This window comes from Asterias rubens, chromosome 9, assembly GCF_902459465.1.
Source record: "Asterias rubens chromosome 9, eAstRub1.3, whole genome shotgun sequence".
NCBI lineage: Eukaryota > Metazoa > Echinodermata > Asteroidea > Forcipulatida > Asteriidae > Asterias > Asterias rubens.
In genome coordinates, this window is record NC_047070.1 from 1,729,579 (window position 1) to 1,753,276 (window position 23,698).

A 23,698-nucleotide genomic window follows, 5' to 3' on the forward strand; every position below is an offset into this window, starting at 1 on the left:
GGGTAATGAGACAGGCCGCAACACAGAAAAAAAAACTTAATTTTAAAAACATTTTAACTCTAAAGGCCCTCGCGGGCATCCTCTTTCTAGCCATCGATGTTTGGGTTTTCCCTTTTTGTCATTTTATTTTACGGAATGCCTGGTGGGCCATACGCATTTTATTTTCTGTAGTATTTAGACTGCCATCCTAAAAAAAAAACTCTCCCGATTTGTTGTTAAAAGGTTTTCTTTTTTTTAAATCGATTTAGAAAGAAAGACATTTCAAAAGCACCACGGCAGTGGCAGTTTCGGAGTGCAGAACAAACCACGTTTGAAACTTAAAAGCACTGGCCACGTGTCAAAAACATTCTCACTTGGTATATCCAAATATCTGCATAAAATAACAAATCTTTGAACATTTTGACTCATTGGTCATCGAAGTTGGAAGAAAATAATGAAACAGAAACAAAACCTTTTGTTTGTGCTCTCAGATGCATTAAAAGACTTCACGTTTGAAGCCTATAACAACTAAGTAAGAAATAAACAATATGCCAGCAACTATTTTGAATAATTGACAATAGTGTCCAGTGCCATCTTACATGGTTATATTCATTTACTTATTAAATTAATAACCAACAACTAAAACTGTGTCGATACGACCTCATTTTAATATCCAATCAGCGTTGCTGAACAAAGACGCTTTGCATGGGGAAAACCCTGTACTTGTGACGTCAAGGTTCATGAGTCACTGCGGAGTCTTTCATTATTCGGCATAGATCGGAACTATTTCATGCCATGTTTTGTTCAATTCCTAACAATTTTGAGTATAAACTGTTTCGATCAAAACGGTTTTGTATGATATGTTAATATCTTAGAAATCATATTATATTTTTAAATGCGAATTAATTATGAGCTATGATTTTTGACGTTTGTTATGAGGATTACTTTCTTCTGCGGAGGCGGAAGTTATAGCATGTGCTGCGGTATATTTTATGAATGGAAGTCGCGAGGCGTATCAAGCAATGATTGGTTGGGGCAATTCAGCTGCGGTTTTAGTAGCAGAACGGGTCATTCCTCACCACCACATTTCTATATAAAGATATTGGTTATATTCATTCGCGCCCAAACGTCAATAATAATCAACAGAACGTGGACGGTGAAAACACATGGACCACAGAGGAACCTCTGGCACTCTTGTTGTAGTACATTCTATCACGACGATCCCAGCACGACCTACCGTTCTATTGTGGTTGTAGTGTTTATGTGAAGACCAAACTCATAACTCATATCGAACTGTACTGTAATACACTTAAATCTACACGAGCAACAATGACGGTGTCCGTGCAAGTCCGGCCAATCTCTACCGTGGAATTGAGGCATTTCCTGGCAGGTGAAGCCGGTGAGTCTCGCGTCTTGCTCGTGGACTCTCGGCCATTATTGCAGTTCAACGAGAACCACATCACCGGCGCTCATAACATTCACTGCCCTACGATTCTCCGGCGTCGATCGAAAGGCCCACTGGCAATGGACTTCATTGTGACCTGCCCTGAAACAAAAGCTGAATTATTGGCAAGTTTATTCTCGACTGTTGTTGTGTACGATGACATGACAATTGAGGTAGACCCAACAGCGGAGAGAAACAACAATGATTTGATGTTGGTTTTAGAATCTCTTTTGCACGCACCTTTCAGCCATCTTACTACAGAAATTACATTTCTTCAAGGTAAGAATAATAATATTCATATTTACATTTGTAACTGTTGACATGTACCTGACTGTTCGTGAGTACTAAATTAGTGGTATTAAAATGTATTCAAGCAAACCACAGAGATCAATAAAAAACAGGAAGATTGACCTTAAATATTGAAATTGTGAACCTTATTATATTACTTACACGGTGATTAAATTGTTCAAATTTAGGGGGGTTTTTTTCTCAAAAAAAAATCCATCATGAGATTGGCTTGTGATTCCATCGATCTGATGTTTGTATAAAATAAAAATATAAAATAAAATATTAATAACAACATATTTACAAAGCCTTAACACTAATAGAAGCAATATAAACAAATAATGCTCATAATAAATTAATTAATACTACATAAAAAAAACAAATTAATGAATCAATAAAAATGAAAAAAGTAATAAGACAATAATAAGAATAATTTAGGGCCTTTGTATTTTACCCCTCCCCTTCTCCCCCAAAATAATGTTTAAAGGCTCTGTACACGTTTGGTAATTGTCAAAGACCAGTGTTCTTGGTATATCCCATCATAAGCATAAAATAACAAGCCTGTGAAAATGTGGGCTCAATTGGTCATCGAAGTTGCGAGAAAATGATGAAAGAAAAAATCACCCTTGTTGGACGAATTGTGTGCTTTCAGATAGGAATAAAAGACTTCTAGCTAGAAGGGATAACTTTCTGTATGGCGCCACCACTTTTTCACTCATTTTTACAAAAAGGGATATATCAATCAGGTAAATTAGATACTATATTTTTTTATTGCGAATGAAAAAAGTGGTGGCGCCATACGGAAACCTTTCCGCTAGAAGTCTTGTATTATTTGAGTAAGAAATTACCTCTTTCTAAAAAGTTACGTTACTTCAGAGGGAGTCGTTTCTCACAATGTAACATCTCTCCAATGCTCGTTACCAAGTCAGTTTTTAAGTTAATATTTGTTTTGAGTAACTACCAAACATGTACCTTCCCTTTAAAACCGGATCCTTTCCACTCTCTGAAATCTCTAGTTGTTTTTATCATCACTAGCAGGAAACGTATACAGCCCCATGTAAAGCATCGACTGGTTCCCTTTTTCACATCCAATCAGTTCTGTTGCCTTGATAAATATTAAAATTCAGGAACCGATAATTAGGTCGACTTGTTCAGTTATGTTATAGCACTCTCTGGAGAAAAAGCTGGAAAGAGTGATTTATTTATTAATTGTTCTGATAATTGCAAGTGTTGGTGCAGTGACGCACGCTGTTTGCTTTGTTTTGTTTTCTTTCTTTTTTTCCTCCTTAAAACAAGTACACTAGCTTCACTTCCTATTGTGTTTACTCTGACAGTCAATGATGTCCAAAACTAACAATAACATCCGATCTGGGAAACGTAGAGAATATTTATTTCGGTCTGTCCGCTTTTTTCCTTTTTAACCTTTCAATATTTACAGGACTGTGAAAAGGTGATTTTGCCAGCCTGATTTTGTTGATATTGACGTAATATAATACAACATAATATACACATAGTGTTAACATAATGGACAATTATGAACAATCAATGGTTTGAACAAGGCTTTTAAATAATAAATAGCCAGTCTAACAAATTATTGTTTTAAAACTCCGTACAAAATGTTACATACCTTCTTCAAGAAGAAATAAGTGTCTATCTACGTAAATACTTCAACTGTAATTTTGAATTTGTCAACAATTCCTCATCTCCTGCGGTATATGTACAAACAAAAAGTGATGTTATTTTTCTCAATTTCGCTCTTATGATCTGTATCAGTGGAGCCACAACTCCTACCTATAGGAAATAGAAATACTTGTAACATCGCAGAAAGGGTTTGGATTTATTGGTACATACCAAAATAAATATGTTGGGTATAAGGCAGACCTTTAATCTCAGTAGGCCATACAACGTGGTGTTGTTTAATCTTTAGTATTTCTTCTTAAGCAGTCATTTATATCAATTGAATTGAAGTTTGTTGACGTGTTTACTCAATGACAAAGTTTCATCAAACCACATCAGCCTATCAAACTTTTTACGCCCGTTGTGACGTCACGTGTTGGGTCTGTTAATCACCCATGCGTAAGTCCCGAATCCACACTGAGTTGTTTACAAAGCGGAACAATAGTCTGACACAAAAGTGTCAATATTTACTCACCTTCTGATGATCCCTGGTTATTTTTAGGCATTACATAATGTTTCTCCATAATCACTAAGAATAGAGCGATGTCATAAATGAGTCGTTGGTTTTGAACACACAAATTAAGTTATGACGTATTCAGATCTTGAAATGGAGTCCAAAAAAACTTTGGTATAAACCTGACTGGGGAATATGAAATACTCATTGGTTTTAAAATGCAAGCATTGCATATGTTCACAAAGAGGTGATTTTTTTAAACAACCACTTAAACAAACAATAAAATACAGACTTATCGCTCAATATGAAAGATATCAAAGGTGCCATACGGGTCTGAATCATCATTGAGTCGGTCAACGAAAGCTTCCTTGAAAGGAAAGGACTCATTTTTTCTCTGGCCTGATCATCGTTTGATCTGGTCCTTGCTGTATGTATAATGGTTTGATTCAGCAGTCACGAGACAAGGAGCTGTTATTGGGTTGTATATAAACAAGTACTTATTATTTTGTCATTAGGCTGCCCACATTAAAGTGTTTGGGTACTTTTGGGGGACAATAACTGGTAGATACGTGTATTTTCGTCTCCTGAGACGAATACTTTCGTGACATTGTTTCACTCCTTTCTAAAAATCTACAGCACAGTCGGCAAGTAATATTTTAAGTGAAGCTTTCTACCATCATTATCTTCAAACCGTGTATGTTTAATGTAAGGCTGTGGACATTGTGTTTTGTGTCGATGTCCTACAAAAAGTACCCAAACCATTTAACTGAATGGCATGCAGTCTAAAGTGTGTACATTACAGAAACACGATAATTGCATGCCATGTTCTCAATCGTTCAAATCAAACATTCCTGCGGTTTCTGTCCTATACAGTCGAATGGAAATCACTCTTTCTAATAATTCTCACTAACAAGGAAAACAAAAACATTGAGATTAAAATAAACATTCGATCAAGGACAGCTGATAAGAAGATGTTTCACAGCATAAAGGTAGATTTCGCGGTTGAAGTGTGTTCCCTTTGCGCGGGAAATGACCGTAATCCGAGTGATCACGCGGGAATCTGCCGGATATACCTGCTTCAACTTCACCTCATTAAGTCCAATTTACGCTGTGTCGTGGCATGGAAAGGTCGAAGCAATGACTTTATTGGAACATCCTCGTAGTTTTCGTGTAGTTTGATATGCTTGTATTATACAGATCCCTCCAACAATTTGGCACTATAGGCCTTCTCATGATTGTGTGGGTTTTTTTTTTTTGGGGGGGGGGGGTCGTTTTAATGTTAATTTTTTTTATTTTTTTTTTTAATCTTTATCTTTAGTTTTTGTTAGGTTTTCCCCTTTTTAAATTTTTGTATTTCAACACGTCACAATAACATCGAACAGACGCCAATTGTATTCGAAGTTCATTTATAGGCAACGACTTAATTACCACACACACAGGATCTTGTGAATTTTAACACCTTATACGGCGTGTGTTTGTTGATATACTGTCTATATAGCCTCAGCTTGAAGTCAATAAACGTATCTGTGTCAAACTGTATGAAGAGAAACTGGAAAGCCGATTCACAGTGGAGGAAGCGGGCTAAAGACTCTCAGACCTCGTGGTGGAAATAGAAAACCCACGGCCATTGATTGGTGTTTTATTCAATCAATAGGTTGCCACATCAGCGGAAGTCGTGTACATTACAACCGGAGGAACTTGAGCCTGTATTGAGCGACCCAGAGTTATCAAATAGAAGGCCTCTATGTTTGCTCAAACCCTCGGTGCAAAGGGAAACCCGAACCAGGGCTGTGTCCAAACAAAACGCTATTCCAATTCCTTGTGCTTTGAGCGGGATGGAAATTTAATATAGAATCCATTGGATGTTATTAATATCTCAAACTAAAAATGGACAGATTGTATCCCCGTCCGTTCTTTCCGGATATGTACTTTTTTTTCAATTCATGGCTTGTTTTTTAGTAGAAAGCTGTCTGGATGTTGACGAGTTTTTGAAAGAAGAGACTTTTGTGTGTCAGTGTGAAGGGCTTTGATAAGGTTTATCAAAGGATGATATTTCCGAGTTCTGTTTAAGTGTTAGCAATTATTTTCACTTTCATTTTAAACATGATTTTTTATTTTTTTTTCCTATTTTTTTTTTTTTTATAGTCTGTTTCCGTCCTCCAAAACTCTTCGGTGTTCTGTTAATTATTTGATTACAGACACAAATGGTTTTTGAGATTTGCTCCACCACTTTTTGCATTTGGGGTTTGTTATACTATTTTGGGGGAAGAAACGACACATTAAAGGTACGCGCAATTATCAAGATAAAAACTTGTAGATATTCCACCAAAACAGAAATAGTTGTTTCTTGTTTCCTTTGCCTTTCAAAATACTTTTGTAAGAACAAAATGATGAATTCATTTTTTTATACGAAGAGGTCAACTTATATATTCAAATGGCATAATACGATAATAAAGTTAAGTGATGTAAGAAAAATGCAATGCAATTGCGGATATTCCAGAGGTAAATGTTTATAGTTATAAGTTACAAATAATATTACTGATAAGTAATGTTTAAAAATTGCATCGTAAGTGTGGATAATTCAGAGGTAAATATTTATAGAATGATTGGAAATAATAATGAATGGCGACGGTAATAATTCATAGGAGCGAAACATCCGGTCTTCCCTCATTACGCTGGTTCAATTGATTGGTTGACTTAATTACCGGATGTCCTTCATCTGCTGTTTGATTTAGCCTGTTCTTATGTCTCATCCATACGGTATTAGGCAATGAGTGAAGGTAATTCCCAGTCCAGGCTATTAGCTTGACGGAAATGTTAATACAATTACAAAGCAAAAACAAAACAAACAAAAACACTTGAAAATAAATATTCGTTTTGCGGATCTTGGGTTCACTTATTTCTGCCCGTTATTTCATTGTTTTGTTGTGAAACAAATTGTCCTTGAACAATGTACAACCATGTACAACCATTTCTCCATGGTGCAGCAGAGTCATTTGGGAGTAAGGAAAAGTAATTCCAGTGTTTCAATTAATTAGTCGTTACGTTCCCGTCCATAAAGCATTATTACTCAATAAATCATGCCATTTTGCTCGATCCCTTTCCCATATTCATTTTTGTACTTGCGGGAAAATAAATTACCCTCTTCAATTTTCATGGCCGGAAGTAAAATGTAAATGAGATTACGAAAGACATTATGCTGACTGGCTATAATTCCCACCATTCTGTTATTTTCAGTGATATTGTGTGTTCAACTGGTATCACTTTTCTGTTTAGGGTTTAGGCTTTACCCTTTACCATATAATTATGATCACAGCCTCTGTGAGCTGTATAATGATCGCTATACACTTATTATTGACTACGTGTGGTTTATGAATTTCATTTTCGTCTGTACATCATTTAGAATCATGATTTTACAGAATATTAACGCAATGTCCGAACTGATGGCTTCGCGTAATAGTGGCTATGGCTGCAACATTGTCCAGCGGGGTCGTTGCAAGTAACAACTAGTATGTAGCCAAGTTATTTAAACATGGTCTATATACACATACATTATGTCGTTATGTATTGGCGAATAAAATTTACAACAAATTTCACGGTTCATGAATTGAAAAGGTGACGTCATGTATGACATCATCGGACCTTTGCGCAGCGAGCCAAAAGAATGCAAAACAAATTGAAGTTTATACGTATAGGCTATACTAATAGTAATACGCGACAATGGACACGTTTTCCTATATGGAGTTCTAGATGTTGAAGTCACCTTGTTCAACCATTGAGGAAGGAATAGTTCAACACAGATATTATAAGAAAGAACCGTGTGTATGAATGTACCACATTACATGTAACAATACATGATTAATTACCACATAACAAGAGGTGATCATTTCATTGTATGACGTCATCTTTGGGCGTTTGTCTTGTGTAAAGAGTTCTGACCGCTGGGATTATATCTCATTGGTGATCTATTTGTGGTTGGTGCGGTTGGATGACAGTCGATGACAGTCGTCACACGACATGGATATAAAATAATACCTTCATAGCGATAAGGTATTGCTGTTCTCTTATTCGGTACATTCCGGAGACCAGGACAAAACAAAAAGGGGGAAATAAAAGGACACAATTTATAAGGACATTCTAAAGTGGGTGCTCCATAAAGGAATTTGTGTACAAAGTTTATGGGAAAACAGTGAGTATAATTATGGACAATGGAAAGAACAAAAGATGCCTCCACATGGATGCATACAGGGATGCATATTTGTGAATGTGTGGACAGAAAGTGATACCAATTTGAAACTGGAAGAGTAATCTTATGTTTTTTTTTGTTTTTTGGTTGTTTTTTTTTTACATTACAATGAATACAATTTGATCAGGGGCTATCAAGGAAACACAATTAATGTATACAAACTGTCATGTCCTTAAATACATTATTCAAATGGAATCGATAGTGAACAATTTTACGAGTTATGTTCTTTTACAAGGATCCAATAGTGTTTTACTTCAAACTTTAAAGATATTTCGGTCCTTAGTAGCAATGGGAAATGGTTTTTAATGATAAAACATTGCATTCTTGATTGTGACGTGGAAATGAGGAACTTTGGATTGTATTATGCAATGATACTGTGGTATAATTTACAGAAAACCCAACAATTTTCCTGGAAAACAATGTCACGAGTCTGTGCGGTTACGTTAACAATTTTGTGGTATGTTTCGAGGTTACGAATTTGAGGGCCACGTGAACTCTACCACACTCGATAATTGTCAGGGTTTGTTGATAAAACGTGTCAACAATCAGAAGTGAAATTTTGTGTCCGTTTCTACAAATCAATATTCAAAATATGTTTTTGTTTTGGGATGCCTTCATATTGATTTCAGTTCTTGTAAATTGAATACCTGTTTTGTTTTTGTATCTTGTAATTATATACTCGAGTATTTCTTGTGTTACGACATTTTAGTTTTCCTTGTTTTGATCATGGGCTTTGACACAATCTACTTTTTACCAGCAAACCGCCCTTTTGCGTGACATACCACTACAGGATCGCAATAACATTCCAATCCTACAAAACATTTTGTACTTGTTTTTAGTTTTTCCATAAAATCCAAATCGAAACTGGACTCGTGTATCTTCACAATCTCCCACGTGAATAGTTTAAGTGAAGTTTTTTGTTTTTCAATCCATTGGGGGATTTTTTTTTGTTTCAATAATCAGAATCGGAACCGGAACTAAAGATGAGAGACCTTTTTTAAACGGAACGCCAAAACTTCCGCATTGGGTCGTGTTAATTGCCTCTCATGACACTCCTGTTCCTGCAGGATCACGTATACCACTGGGTCAATGATGGATCCGTTTGAAACATAAATCACGATCCCTTATTTTCCAAACGTCACAAGTTTAAGAGCTTGGACTGTTCGGAATCTCAGTAATGCAGTTGATAAATGTGCCCACGCGTCCGTGCGACCCCACTGGTATTTTATAACTGCCATAAAAATGGCTATGATATGAATGGTACATGAACATGCACTATGTGCCTCTCTGACTCTGAGAATCTGTGTAGGGATTGTTGTAGGCCTTATTCTGTTACAATTCTTGTGGTAACACTTGGTTTGATTACCGTCAAAACAACCAGGTTTTTAGACGAGACATCAAGAAGCAAGTTATAAATGTTGACATCAATTAGGAATAAATGAATGGTACGATCTTTTTTTTCCTTTTTTTTCGGGCAATTTTTTTTTTTTTTTTTTTTTTACAATTATCAGACATTAAAGGCAGTGGACACTATTGATATTTACTCAAAATAATTATCAGCATAAAACCTTACTTGGTAACGAGTAATGGGGAGAGGTTGATAATATAAAACATTGTGAGAAACAGCTCCCTCTGAAGTGACCTAGTTTAGGAGAAAGAGGTAATTTTCCATGAATTTGATTTCGAGACCTCAAGTTTAGGAAATCAAGCATCTGAAAGCACACAACTTCGTGTGACAAGGGTGTTTTTTCTTTCATAGTTAACTCCGACGACCGATCGACCTCAAATTTTCACAGGTTTGTTATTTTATGCATATGTTGAGATACACCAAGTGAGAAGACTGGTCTTTGACAATTACCAATAGTGTCCAGTGTCTTTAAGAATCAGCATTCTAAAGATTGTTATGTAGACAAATAAATGAAATGTTAATATTATAGGATGGTCGTATTGAGAAACATAGATGTACCGAACGTGTTGGCCTAAATGAAAGTATCAATTTGTTATCACGGACCATGTGAACTCTTCATTATTTAGAAAAAAATAATCCAAAGTAAATAATTATGTATAAGCAAAGCTTCAAATGTTAGTTCAACAACAACCTTAAAGAAACTTAAATCTTAAATCCATCTGAATGTCTGAGATATTTAATTGTTTTCAATGTTATTTGCAATATCTTATACACAAAAACAACGCATTCCAATTCACATTTTTTAGCTTTCTCTGTGTTGATTTGTTCTAAACCATTCCCTTCACAATTCGCATTATTATTTAGCACGAGTACAAGGCTGGTATAAAGTAATGTGATCGTACGATCGGAAGCCATTTTCTTCCCTAGAGCTGTCAAATCTCGCGAGATTACCCTTACAATTGATACATATATAATTACTTCCGTCGTGTATTGAGTTACAGAACTCCACTGTATACATCGCATCTGTCAAATCGAATACACAACATGCCCCGACACAGTGTTATCAGGATGACGGAACGTTAATGCATGAATAATGAGATCCGGCTACAGGATCGATTAGTACTATTCGAATATTTATGTTGTCGAGTCTCAATAAATTGTAAACCAGATAAATGTGTGTGAACACCAATTTGTATTTTTGTTTAAAGACATTGGACACCTTTGGTAATTGTCAAAGACCAGTCTTCTCACTTTGTGTATCTCAACATATGCATAAAATAACAAACCTGTGAAAATTTGAGCTCAATTGGTCGTCGAAGTTGCGAGATAATAACGAAAGAAAAACACCCTTGTCACACAAAGTTGTGTGCTTTTTTATGCTTGATTTCGAGACCTCAAGTTCTAAACTTGAAGTCTCGAAATCAAATTCGTGGAAAATTACTTCTTTCTCGAAAACTACGTCACTTCTGAGGGAGCCGTTTCTCACAATGTTTTATACTATCAACCTCTCCCCATTACGTGCACCAAGTAAGGTTTTATGCTAATAATTATTTTGAGTAATTACCAATAGTGTCCACTGCCTTTAAGGCACTGATGGACATGTTTGGTAATATTGTCAAAGACTAGTATTCTCACTTGGTTTATCACAGCATATGCATTAAACATTTGGGCTCAATTTTGGACATCGAAGTTGCAACTGGAAAATAAGGAGAGAAAAAACCATGTTGCACATATTATTTTGCTTTCACGCCTGAGAAAGTCAGACCTGTTCTCAGATTCAACTAATTAGTGAGAAATGCATTTTTCTCAAAAACTAGACGTTATTAAGTAAGTGTTTATGCTTATGTTCTGTGAGTAATTACGTGACGTGTAAAATGCTTTTCAGTTTTCATGAGCTTTTTATAGCTGAAGAATGGAATTTAGATGCGGAAGAAAAAAGTGTCATTACATGTATCGACATTTTTATTATAATTTGATTTTCGCAATGCTCATGTGTTGCGGAGGTATTTTTTTTAAACTAATGAGACAAGTTCAACACCACCGAGAGAAACCTTTTTCAAATTAAAAAATGACCAATAATATTTGAGAGTAAATATTATCCAGCTGTGATGTGAATGTAAAGAATTGCGTCCTGTGGTTAGGTCGACATCCGTTTGACATTAAGACGGAAATCCTAAGTAAATAAATACATTTATTATATAGTGTATTAATTATCATCGAGGGCAAATATTGGTGTGATGGGGTTTTAATTGTTGAGCATGTTGACACAGGACGAAACCTATGCAGTGGTACACCAACAATGCGACCTCATGGTTTAAAAGATTCGGGTACTTTTTCAAAATGTCCATAGATTTACATTAAACTTACATGGTTTGAAGATAATGATAGTGGAAAGCTTCCCTTCAAATATTACTTACTGAGGTGCTGTAGTTTTTGAGAAATGAGTATATAAAACAATGTCATGAAAATACGTTTGTAAATGTTTAAAATAATTATTTTCATGACATTGTTTACTCATTTCCCCAAAAACTACAGCACCTCAGCACGTAATATTTTCAGGGAAGCTTTCTACTATCATTATCTTCAAACTGTGTAAGTTTAGTGCAAATCTGTGGACATTTTGTTTTTTGTCCTACAAAAAGTACCCAGACCCTTTAAATGCACAGGGCCGACTTCACAAAGAACTTAGGACGAGTTTTAAGTTAGGACGAGTAACTCGTCCTAACTTGAGATGAGACTAAAGTCTGCTGAACTCGTTGTGAAATCCACCCCTGGCGGATTTGGTAATTGTCAAAGACCAGTCTTCTCACTTGGTGTATCCCAAAATATGCATAAAATAACAAACCTGCGAACATTTGGACTCAATTGATCATCGAAGTTGCAAGAGAATGTGATAGAAAACACCATTGCTGCAATTATTTGTGTGGTTTATTAGATTCCTTTAAAAGGAATGCACTAGACGTTTAAGAGAAATGGAAATTAACGCTTTCGCAAAAACTACGTTACTTCAAATGAAGCCGTTTTCACACTGTTTCTAACAGCTTTCTCCATTGCTCGTTATCAAAGTAAGTTTTTATGCTAACAATTATTTTGAGTAATTAGGCGTCTTTATAACACTGGTCATCTGATTATTTTAACCACAATGTTTTTCCAATCACATGTTGGTAAATCACCCTATACGTTTTACTGGGAATTTGACTAAAGTTTGTGGTTAAAGGCAATCAGTTTTATTTTCCGTGATTCTTTCCTCGGAAATGCGGTCAGACTCAATTTGTTCATGTAATCTTAAACAAAATGGTCAAATTACCACAAGCCTCACTCGTAATGCAAACATGCATCCACTTCAAAATGGAATTTACTTTTTATTTCCAGTAGTCAAGGTTTGTTCGTAAAAAATAAAATAAAAAATAAAACAACTCAACCTTAATTCAAGGCCACGCTACCGATACCCTGCTGTATTGTATTTTCTTCCCTGAAAAAGAAAACGGGAACAATAAACTCACCAATTCCCCCCCCCCCCACCTTTCCAGATTGCATTTTTCTTCCTGCACTCCGAAATTTCCCCTGTCGTAGTGCTTCTCAATTTGGAAGAAAAACAAATTCTAAGACACATTGGTAATTGTCTAAGACCAGTCTTCTCACTTGGTGTATCTTAACATATGCATAAAATAACAAACATGTGGAAATTTGAGCTCAATTGGTTGTCGAAGTTGCGAGAAAATAATGAAAGAAAGAAAAAACCTTGTCACACGAAGTTGTGTGCTTTCATAAAAATATGCTTGATTTTGAGACCTCAAATTCTAAATCTGAGGTCTCGAAATCAAATTCGTGGAATAAAATTCTATGTCACTTCAGAGGGAGCCGTTTCTCACAGTGTTTTATACCATCAACCTCTCCTTATTACTCGTCACCAAGTAAGGTTTTATGCTAATAATAATTTTGAGTAATTACCAATAGTGTCCACTGCCTTTAAACAACAAAAAATCAGGAACATTTTTTAGGATGGCAATTCTAAACTGCAGAAAATAACAAAGTTCGCCCCGATCTGGGCCCAATTTCATGGAGCTTAAAAGTTGTCTGCTAAGCAGAAATTAGCAGGATACCAGTCACAAGATGTACATGTGATATGGCATTGGGTGATAACATTATTCTGGTATAAACCATAAATTTGTTGTGCTTAAGCAGCTCTTTGAATTTGGGCCCTGCTCTTAGTGCCCCATTTCTAATCGTTCCTAAACCACAGCCGAGTATGTATTGCAAAGAAACACTGTTAGGCACAACACTACAACAATGTACGTGTGGTTTGTGAAGGCAATGAACAAAGGAGTTCACTGATATTATCGGAAGTGTCTACACCCAACCTTGGGGGTACTACACGTCATCAGTCATGCCCCGGGGGAAGGGAAAATTTATCACTCACGGTACAAGGTTTTGACAATTTTCTTTACAGTTTAGTTAAAAATAATATCAACTTTAACTTGTTGTTGTTGTTATTGATGTTTTTGTTAAATATCAGGTAAGGTTTGCGGTAACACCATACTGTAATAACGATGACCTCTAATTGCGTTGGGGTGGTTCTGAAAAGAACCGTAGGTTCCAAATATTGTTGTTGGTGTATTTAGTCATTTATTTGATAAAATCTTTAAAGAAATATTTATAGGGATATAAGTGACTTGTTCCAAGACGTTTTTGTTTAAACTTTCATCCAGTTGCACGCACATTTTGAATAGTGTATAGGCCATAGGGTCAAGTATAACGTTTATTCCAATCAAGTTTGTGCTCTTCAAAGCTAAAAGCAAAACAAACTTGTTCTTTTGGACACCTGCGGTTTTCGTCACTCAAAGAAAAATTGTCGACAAGATATTGCATGTAAATTTTGAATAGGCCATAATATAGGGCCAATTAAAACGTTTGTTCACATCAAGTGATTTATACACGTTTAAAGTTTGTGGTCTTCAAAGCTAATGTAAAAGCAAAACAAACTTGTTCTTTTGAACCCCTGCGGTTTTCGTTTAAAAGAAAAAAATGTTTAAAAGAAAAAAGATTTGATGCTTGAACTAGTTCCCTACAAAGTTGAACCAGTGGGGTTTAAAGGGTGCTATTTTGTTTTCGCATCTACTACGTCACAGAGAGGTATATTTGTCATAAAGGATCCATGTGTTAAGGAAACTACACACGGCCAATGTCAAGGTGAATGCTGCGGTTAGAGAGCCTTGATGATTGAAGTGTAACACTTAACCTGATAACCTACAACAACATGACGTTTAAAGGCACTGGACACCTTTGGCAACTGTCAGAGACCAGTATTTCTCACTTGGTGTATCCAAACATAATTTATAAAATAACAAATCTGTAAAAATGTTGACTCTTTGCAAGATAATAAGGAAAGAAAAACACCCCCGTTGCTTTACTTTGTGTGCCTTCAGATGCAAAATAAAAGGTTTCAGGCATATAGAAAGTATTTTATCAGATTCAAATATATTCAAAATATCAAATTCATAATATTTGAGTGAGAAATTACCTCGTTCTCAAAAACTGCTTTAGAGGGCCTAATAAAGATAATGATATTAAGCGCTGTACAATTTAGCAGGGTTCGTTTCTCACAATGCTTTATACGTTCTGTTTATACTATCAGTCTACATTAACAATTATTTTGAGTAATTACCAATTGTGTCCAGTGTCTTTAAGACAAAGCTCAGCCTACCAAGCTACGTGTGTTTACACGTGTCACTATCATTAGTGGATCAAGTGTCATAAACAATAAAGTAGTAGTTTCAATTTACCACGTTAGTGGAACGGAACAAACTATCGGGTAAAGGTTATTTTTGAAAAGCATTTGGTTATGGGTTTTTATTTTGGCGGCATGGTCAAGGATGACATGGGTCATTGACGGGTTCAAAAAGGGGTCATGATCGCGTGTGGGGTCGTTATTAATCAGAAGTAAATTAATATTTAGGTTGATGTACGACTATGATTAATATGGATTGGATGCCACGGTTTTATTTATTTAGGGAAATAATTATAACTTGAAAAATAGGAAGTTGAAATTATAATGGTGTTTACTTCAAACTACCCCATGCGCTGCAAGGAAGTATCTTGTAAAGGTATAAATAAAAAATAAATTGTCCCAACGGCCCCCATTAAAATTGTTGGTGGAACATTCCTTTAACATTTTTTATGACAAATATTTGTTATTTCTTCGTAAAAGAAAAGCAACATTTTTTTCTAAATAATGAGCCTGTCAAACAGAAGGTACTGAAAAGAAACAACTTCCACATTGAAGGGTTTGGGTAAACACAATATCCACTGATTTACATTAGAGGAACACGGTTTGGAGATAATGATGGTAGAAAGCTTCCCCTAAAATTTTCCTTGCTGAGGTGTTGTAGTTTTTTGTATAAATGAGTAAAACAATGACAGTCAAGAAAATAATTTTCGTCTTACGAGACGAACATTATTTCAGCATGTTCAAAGTATTTACCAGCATAGGCCTACTGGTAAAAACTTAAGTATTACCGTATTTATATTATACGCATCTCTCCTAAAAACATCGCTCTGCGATTTTCATTTTTTCTCAAAAACTTGACGACTAATAAAGCTAACACGTCCATAGGAAATTACAAACATCTTTAAATTTACAGCTAGTATGGATTAATGTACAGTGGCCAACAAATTGATCTACATAAGCATAAGGTATCACAACCCTTTAAAGAAATGATGTATAGTGTTTTTAATAACTACGAGAGGTGTGCGGTATAACATCATGTCAATATGTCTTTTGGGTGGTGTTGGGTCTGAAAAGAACCGGTGGTTAACGACTCAACGTTTCGATCAGTAATCTACGATAATCTTCAGGAGAACAAGAAATGTTGTAGTGCCCCCTTTAAGATCTGTGAATAACAAACTAGTACTGATCCCATCAGACCCCTCCGGGAACCGGTCACTCAGGTCCTCATTAGATTACTTCCGCGAGTCAATCCGGAACGTTCCAGTTTCTCGGAGTACAGCGGAACTCTTACTGATTTCCCTCAGTGTTCTGCCTTTGGTCTCTTAACTCGAAGTCGTTATAATTCACTGTGTATATTTTAGGATTATGTTGTCTGTAAAATCTTTCGTTTTATTTTGTGATTTCATAATAATCAAGTAATACTGCAGCATCATGTTTGTTAAATCTCTCTCAAAAGATTTCTTTCTGTGATCAGCCAGACTGTTCTGCCAGGCTTCTGTACATGTCCCCCCCCCCACATTCGTTGTACGTTATCTTACATGTTGTAAATTAACTTGAACTTCAGAAAAACGAAACTCTGACTACCTTTTATCGTGTCACATCCTGAGTAGCCCAAACAACATTTCCTTCAAGAGGTCGTTCATTTGTATGGCTGCTGGACTATGTTTAATTGTAGTTTCAATTAGGACGCTATAACAGTCAATAAAAATACATCCCATAAAATTCACCCAAGGTCAGTTCAATTATTGCATTTATAGCATGATGCCATTTTGGTGCTACAGTATTATTTTTGAATAGATTTGGTATTCGTAATCAGTTCAACCTGTTTTTACGAGTTATGTAAGGCGCGAGTGGATGAGTTTTGGTTTTCAAACGGAAAATGTCAATTTTCCTCTAATATGATAATTTGACAGTTCCTTTGTTTTCATGTTGCATGGTAATTCACCTTCCTGATGTATGTACAGCAACAAGTTCACTTACGATAATTGCATCTGTCCTCTATAGATGTTAAATATGTTTATCATAGTCAAATTATAGAAATCTTGAGTTGGTTAGTCAGTATATTATGGTGTATTGTTAAATCCCAAAAGATGATACCAATAGGATTGTAACAATGGACATGTGTTTTCGGTTTCAGATGATTGTCAGTATATTATCATGTTTTGTTACAACACTACAACAGATGATAACAATAGTGTATTGTTACAACCATTGTTATTGTTACAATCTTCTAAAGGATTGTAACAATGGTAATGACATGTGCTTTCGGTTTCAGATGATTGTCAGTATATTATCATGTTTTGTTACAACACTACAACAGATGATAACAATAGTGTATTGTTACAACCATTGTTATTGTTACAATCTTCTAAAGGATTGTAACAATGGTAATGACAGGTGCTTTCGGTTTCAGATGATTGTCAGTATATTATCATGTTTTGTTACAACACTACAACAGATGATAACAATAGTGTATTGTTACAACCATTGTTATTGTTACAATCTTCTAAAGGATTGTAACAATGGTAATGACAGGTGCTTTCGGTTTCAGATGATTGTCAGTATATTATCATGTTTTGTTACAACACTACAACAGATGATAACAATAGTGTATTGTTACAACCATTGTTATTGTTACAATCTTCTAAAGGATTGTAACAATGGTAATGACATGTGCTTTCGGTTTCAGATGATTGTCATTATATTATCATGTTTGTTACAACACTACAACAGATGATAACAATAGTGTATTGTTTGTTATACAACCATTGTCATTGTTACATCCCTCTATTGGATAATAACAAAATGACAGGCACTTTCGATTTCAGATCTAAACTTTTTTATAGGTCGAGGATTGTTTACAAGTTCTAGATCTGGATAATTGTTCTCGACGCTCTTAGAGCCAAACAAGAAGAAAAGATGATAAAGAAATTTTGGATGTGGGAGGAAAACCCCAGAGACTGATTCAGTCAGGGAAAACCCACGCAGTCAAAAGTTAAAGATTACTAAAGCCCCAGATACTCATCTACTTATTATTACATAATACATTGATACACAAGACGCTGGATTGTTGTCCATGACCACGCCCTGGTCTATGCAGCAGGAAGTATAAGTCGCTCTCTGATTGACTTGGGAATAGAATGACAATGGGCAGTGTTGATTCAAACATTTTCATCTTTCGGACTGCCTCTATTTAGCTACCGGGTAATCTCGGTGGTCTAGTTTGTAAAACACTGCTCTAGAGTTCCAAAGGTCGTGGGTTTGAATCCCACCCGAGTAATATGCCTGTTGTTTTCTTCACAGAGCTCGGGGGAGTAGATACTACGTATACACATCGGTGTATTCGGGTAAAACCAAAGTCAATATTCTGTATCCCCGATGTAAATTTCGATCTATTTTTTCATCTTTATTATTCATTCTGTGTGTCATTTCCAGGTGGCTTCAATAAATTCAGCTCGGAGTATTCCTCGTTGTGCACAGCATCTTCAATCCAGTCTAAGCCACCCACCGAAGCAGCAGCAGCAACAGCAGCAGCAGTAGAGCCTCCTGCCGCCGTTGTCCCACCCTCACTACGCCTACAGCGTCTCACGAGGTGCGCCACTGTACCTCTCGTACCAACCTCAGCGAATGAAACCTCAATACCAGCCCGTACCATCCCGATCCACACCGAGGGTGAACCGGTCCAGATCCTCCCTCATCTGTTTCTTGGGAACGCCTTCCACGCAGCTCGGCGAGACCTCCTTGAAGTCCATGGAATCACGGCTGTGCTGAACGTCTCTCGATGTGTTCCGAACTACTTCATGAATGATGGCGCGATCACATACAAGAGCATACCTGTGGATGATGATAACGAGGCTGATCTGTTGTCATGGTTTCCTGATGCCATTGATTTCATAAGTAAGTTTGTCCACTAAAGCTAAAAGCAGGACAGTTCTTTTCAGAACTGAGAAGTCTCCCGGACCGAAAATCTACTCCGCGGTAGTAGAATGTAAAGCAAGACAAGTTGTCAAAAGAACAAAATCCACTTTGCATGCAAAATCTACTCCGCAGTAGTAGAAAAGCAAGTAGTCTCACACTCTACCTGTAGATACACACATGGTGTAACCACAAACCAAAACATTAATACCTCACCATGCAACTCCTCAAATTTCATTCATTCTAATCTGGGGGTTTTCAACCAAGAATGCAGCGAAAAAAGCTTGTCAGACACTTTCTGATCGGTACCATCCCCCAATGTATTCATCTAATACATTTTGGTACAACAACCCACTGTATCGTCACACTACCCATGCAAGAACACTGGAAGACAAATTCTTATTATTGGTTCTTTTTTGTTTATTCATTTGTTTAGATGCTGTCCAACATGCTGGTGGCTCTGTCCTGATTCATTGTCGAGCTGGTATAAGTCGCTCAGCCACCGTCTGTCTCGCCTATCTCATGAAGGTTCAATCCATGCGACTAGAGGAAGCCTTTGAGTTCGTTCGCAGTCTCCGCAAAGTCATCTCTCCAAACTTCTCATTCATGCTACAACTTCTGAAGTACGAGGCCGAACTGAAACAGCAGCGGGACAACCCCCTCCAGCTGCCGGGCAGAGACTGTCAGACGCCCCATGACTTTAGGAAGTCACTGCCGGTGCTTTTCCCCGGTGCCAGGAGGACCCGGAGTGCATCCCTCCCGTGTCTGGTCCCAGCCTCTGATAAACCACGACACCAAGTGCCGCAGCCAAAATGTCCGTCCGTATTTAATTTTGCAATAGCGCCCTCTTGTGGTTGGCAACACCCTGACCATGGACAGGGCGCCAAACCAATTTGTTCGCCATCTTAGGAACAGAGAGAGACAACCATTATAAGTAAATTGTATATTTTGTATATTGTATAAAAGTTGATGTGTTTAACTCAAGAGATAACTTATTCATGATATTTTTCACATTTTAAAGTCAGAATAAAGTGTTTTGTATAAAACAGACCCAGTGTGATTGATAAAGTCAAAATCCAGTATTATAAGATTAACTATAAGCTATTGTCACAAACAAGCTATTTTTATTTCCTAAACATGGTGTGAAGTGAGCGATTGTTAACAAATTTTGAAGTTTTTACAGTAAATGTTATTATGTGGTTGTTTTTTAAGCTAGTTTTTAAATTTTTCACAATATACACCCACCCAAGTTCACATTCAGATCTGATCCAATGATAGTATATACTGTTTCCATCGACTATGCCATCGACCCTTCAAAATGACTGTATAATAATTATAGTAAGTATTCCTGACAACTCGGACCATTCAGACAGTCCCTGCTGCACTTATTTACAATGTGGAAATGTCAGTTTACACCAATCAATCAGCATTTTTTCAAACCGCTGTGTTGTTCTGTGAACTTTTACACTAAGTTCACTCATTTTCCCTGTCATAAAAACAGGGTCTATATACACGTAGCAGATTATTCGGGTCATAAAATGACATGAAAAAGATAGTTTTTTTTTTTCACAGCGAGTTTTCGAACAGTTTCGAACAGATGACAAGCAGGATACTATTTAGTCACAATGGTATGAAATGATATCTTGGATGGTTACCGTATTATAATAAGCTCTTTAAAATCAATATACCAGGGCCGTAAGCACCTCTTGTAACAGAGAGTGGCATTTTGAAGTAGAATATAACTTTATAACTTCATAATGTTGGGGAAGAAGGGCAAGACAATTTGGGCGGGCGCTTTGTTTACATCTCATTTTAATATTATTTACATCTTTGTTCCGTCGTGTATTTTTACAGTGAAAGTATTACCCTTTATTTATTTAAACCTAATATAATTTTGTTGTTAAGGTTTTGTATGTATTTTGTGCAATTTGTTACACATTTATTATACATTTGTACACTATTTGTAAGAAACCAAGTCGACTTGCCACTTTTGCTATATATGCCGTTTTTAAGCACGTTGTGACGTCATCAAGTTGGAGTGTTCCGGAGCTCCTGTTTTGTAAATTTTTTGTGTTTTATTAATTAGCAAAATATTCGTTTAATTTATGCTGAAAAGTGAGATTGTATTTTGATGTCGGCGGCTTTTTGATGCCGGCGACTGTTTCATGTTCCATTCAAAATAAACATCGAATGTTAAAGTATTATTAACACTTTGACTCAATGGCCATTATTTCATGTCAATTACTTTTGAAAGACACTGGACACTATTGGTAAGTGTCAAAGACCAGTCTTCTCACTTGGTGGGTCTCAACATGCAATCACAAACCTGTGATAATTTGAGCTCATTTGGTCGTCGAAGTTGCGAGATAATGATGAAAGAAAAACACCCTTGGCACACGAAGTTGTGTGCTTTCAGATGCTTGATTTAGAGACCTAAAATTCTAAATCTGAGGTCTCGAACTCTAATTCGTGGAAAATTTCTTCTTTCTCGAAAACTACTCCATTTCAGAGGGAGCCGTTTCACAATGTTTTATACCATTGACAGCTCCCCTTTAGGCCTACTCGTTACCCAGTAAGGTTTTATGCTAATCATTATTTTGAGTAATTACCAATAGTGTCCAGTGTCTTTAAGTGTTTCCTTTATTATTTATACTCGACCAATAGAGTCTCTGAACAAGTTATTAACTTTGGGGGGGGGGGGTATATATCTCCAGTTAAATTTAGAATGACCTTTGCGTTGTTTACATTTTTCTGGCGGTTTATTAGGACAGTGCATGGTAGCCATTTTGCAGCCATCTTGAATTTCTTCCATTGGTATCAATGTTACCAAACCGAGGCTGGAAGAACAAAATAGTCTGGTTCCTATTTGCAAAATGGTTATTAGCATTCATTATTGGTATTCGATACGATCGAGGAGTATGACCAATATGGAGGAAGCATGATAAAGGTCAATAGTTGTTAGACTGCATGCTGCAGGAATTACATTTACAAAGATGTGGGTTCGAATTATACAAGCTGCTGATCATCCAACGACTAGAATCAGCATTGGGCCCTACTGAATCACAGTTTCTTGATTTGTACAACTCATTCATAGAAGCTAAACCAATGCTTGTATGAGAGAGATTGGCTGGTGCCAGCTTGGTGTTAAACTCCCTCGCGGGAGTTTGCCGAGTAGTTCCTTTGACAGGTGAAGATTTTCAATTGTAAACAAACGAACGCTCGTCCAAAATTTCAAATGACACACAATAATTACGATTCGAACTCCCCTGGTCACGAGAGGGCGCAATAACATTAAGAAAGCCACTACTTCGGTCAAACCATGGAGTTCTTCCTCCGTGGTCAAACAAAAAAACGTATTTTGGGTTGTGCATAGAGACATGACATGTGCTGTGTAACGTTTGGAGAGAAATGTAGCCCATTTCACGTCAAGGTATTTTCAGCAAACTGCTGTTAGAAAAAACAAGGTTTGAACTTGCCCTTAACAAACAGGGAATAATCAAACAACTACAACCGAGATCTAGTGACGTTTGAGTATTCGTATCTCATGCACGAGTAGACATACATGTTGTCTGTTGTATACACTCTCCCCCCCCCCCCCCCCCCGTCCACTCCCGCAACCATATACTCGACCTAAACGCCCTCTATGCCCCTACCATAGAGCTATATAAAAGTTCTTTTAAATAACAGCTCTATGACCCCCTACTAACAGCCGTTTGTCACACTTCTATATTCAACTCAAATTCTGATTATGGATATAGCTTTGTAGCCTGAACATCTGACGTCACGCTCGGTCGAGGCTCATGGGTTACCAGAAACCTTTCCCGTGGGCCTACGAATGCACCAGCAATTTCAAATTGAGATTCCACAGTAATTTATCAAACAAAATACTTGATGTACAATCATTACGGTGCAAAACAACATCGGACCAATCAAAACACATGGAAAGCTTATACGTCATTTTACGTTTATCCAATGAAATCATTGTAAAACAAGGGCCCAATTTCATAGAGCTGCTAAGCACACAAATTTGCTGAGCATGAAATTTTTGCCTTGAAAAAATCAGGATTACCAACCACATTTCCACGTGATTTTCAGGATCAGCAAACAACAGCTGAATACCAGTATCAAGCAATATGCAACAGATGGAAATTTGGTTGGTTATCCTGTTTTTATCAAGGAAGAAATTTCATGCTAAGCAAATTTTTGTACTTAGCAGCTCTATGAAATTGGGCCCAGGGGACCGATCTCGGAGTCTATAGAGGGCGCTATTTCATTTCGCTAATGTCGGAAGGAACTCTAACTCATTACTTATGTCCCGATTATTTGACTATGGGTTTTACAGTTACAACGAACCAGAGTTAGGCCGTGTCCGAAACGACGACTTCGGCTACAGCTACGTCTAGATCAGCGCGTCAACCAGTGTTGAAGAATAGGCAGTAGCTGTAGCCGAAGTCGCCGTTTCGGACACGGCCTATGTCTCAATGGCTCCCACCATCAACAAGTAAGAATTCAAAAACTTGGGTACAACACGTGGAAGTTTTTTTGTATCTACTCGCCTATCT

General features: G+C 36.7%; 1 protein-coding gene across 1 annotated transcript; it reads left to right on the top strand.

Moving 5' to 3' along the window:
• Positions 1 to 1,062: 1,062 nt before the first annotated feature.
• Positions 1,063 to 21,344, top strand: LOC117295044 (dual specificity protein phosphatase 4-like). The gene is made up of 3 exons (XM_033777616.1): positions 1,063 to 1,702; positions 18,657 to 19,118; positions 19,573 to 21,344. The coding sequence occupies exons 1-3, from the start codon at positions 1,309 to 1,311 to the stop codon at positions 20,043 to 20,045; spliced, it is 1,329 nt and encodes a 442-aa protein (XP_033633507.1). The 5' UTR covers positions 1,063 to 1,308; the 3' UTR covers positions 20,046 to 21,344.
• Positions 21,345 to 23,698: the final 2,354 nt, after the last annotated feature.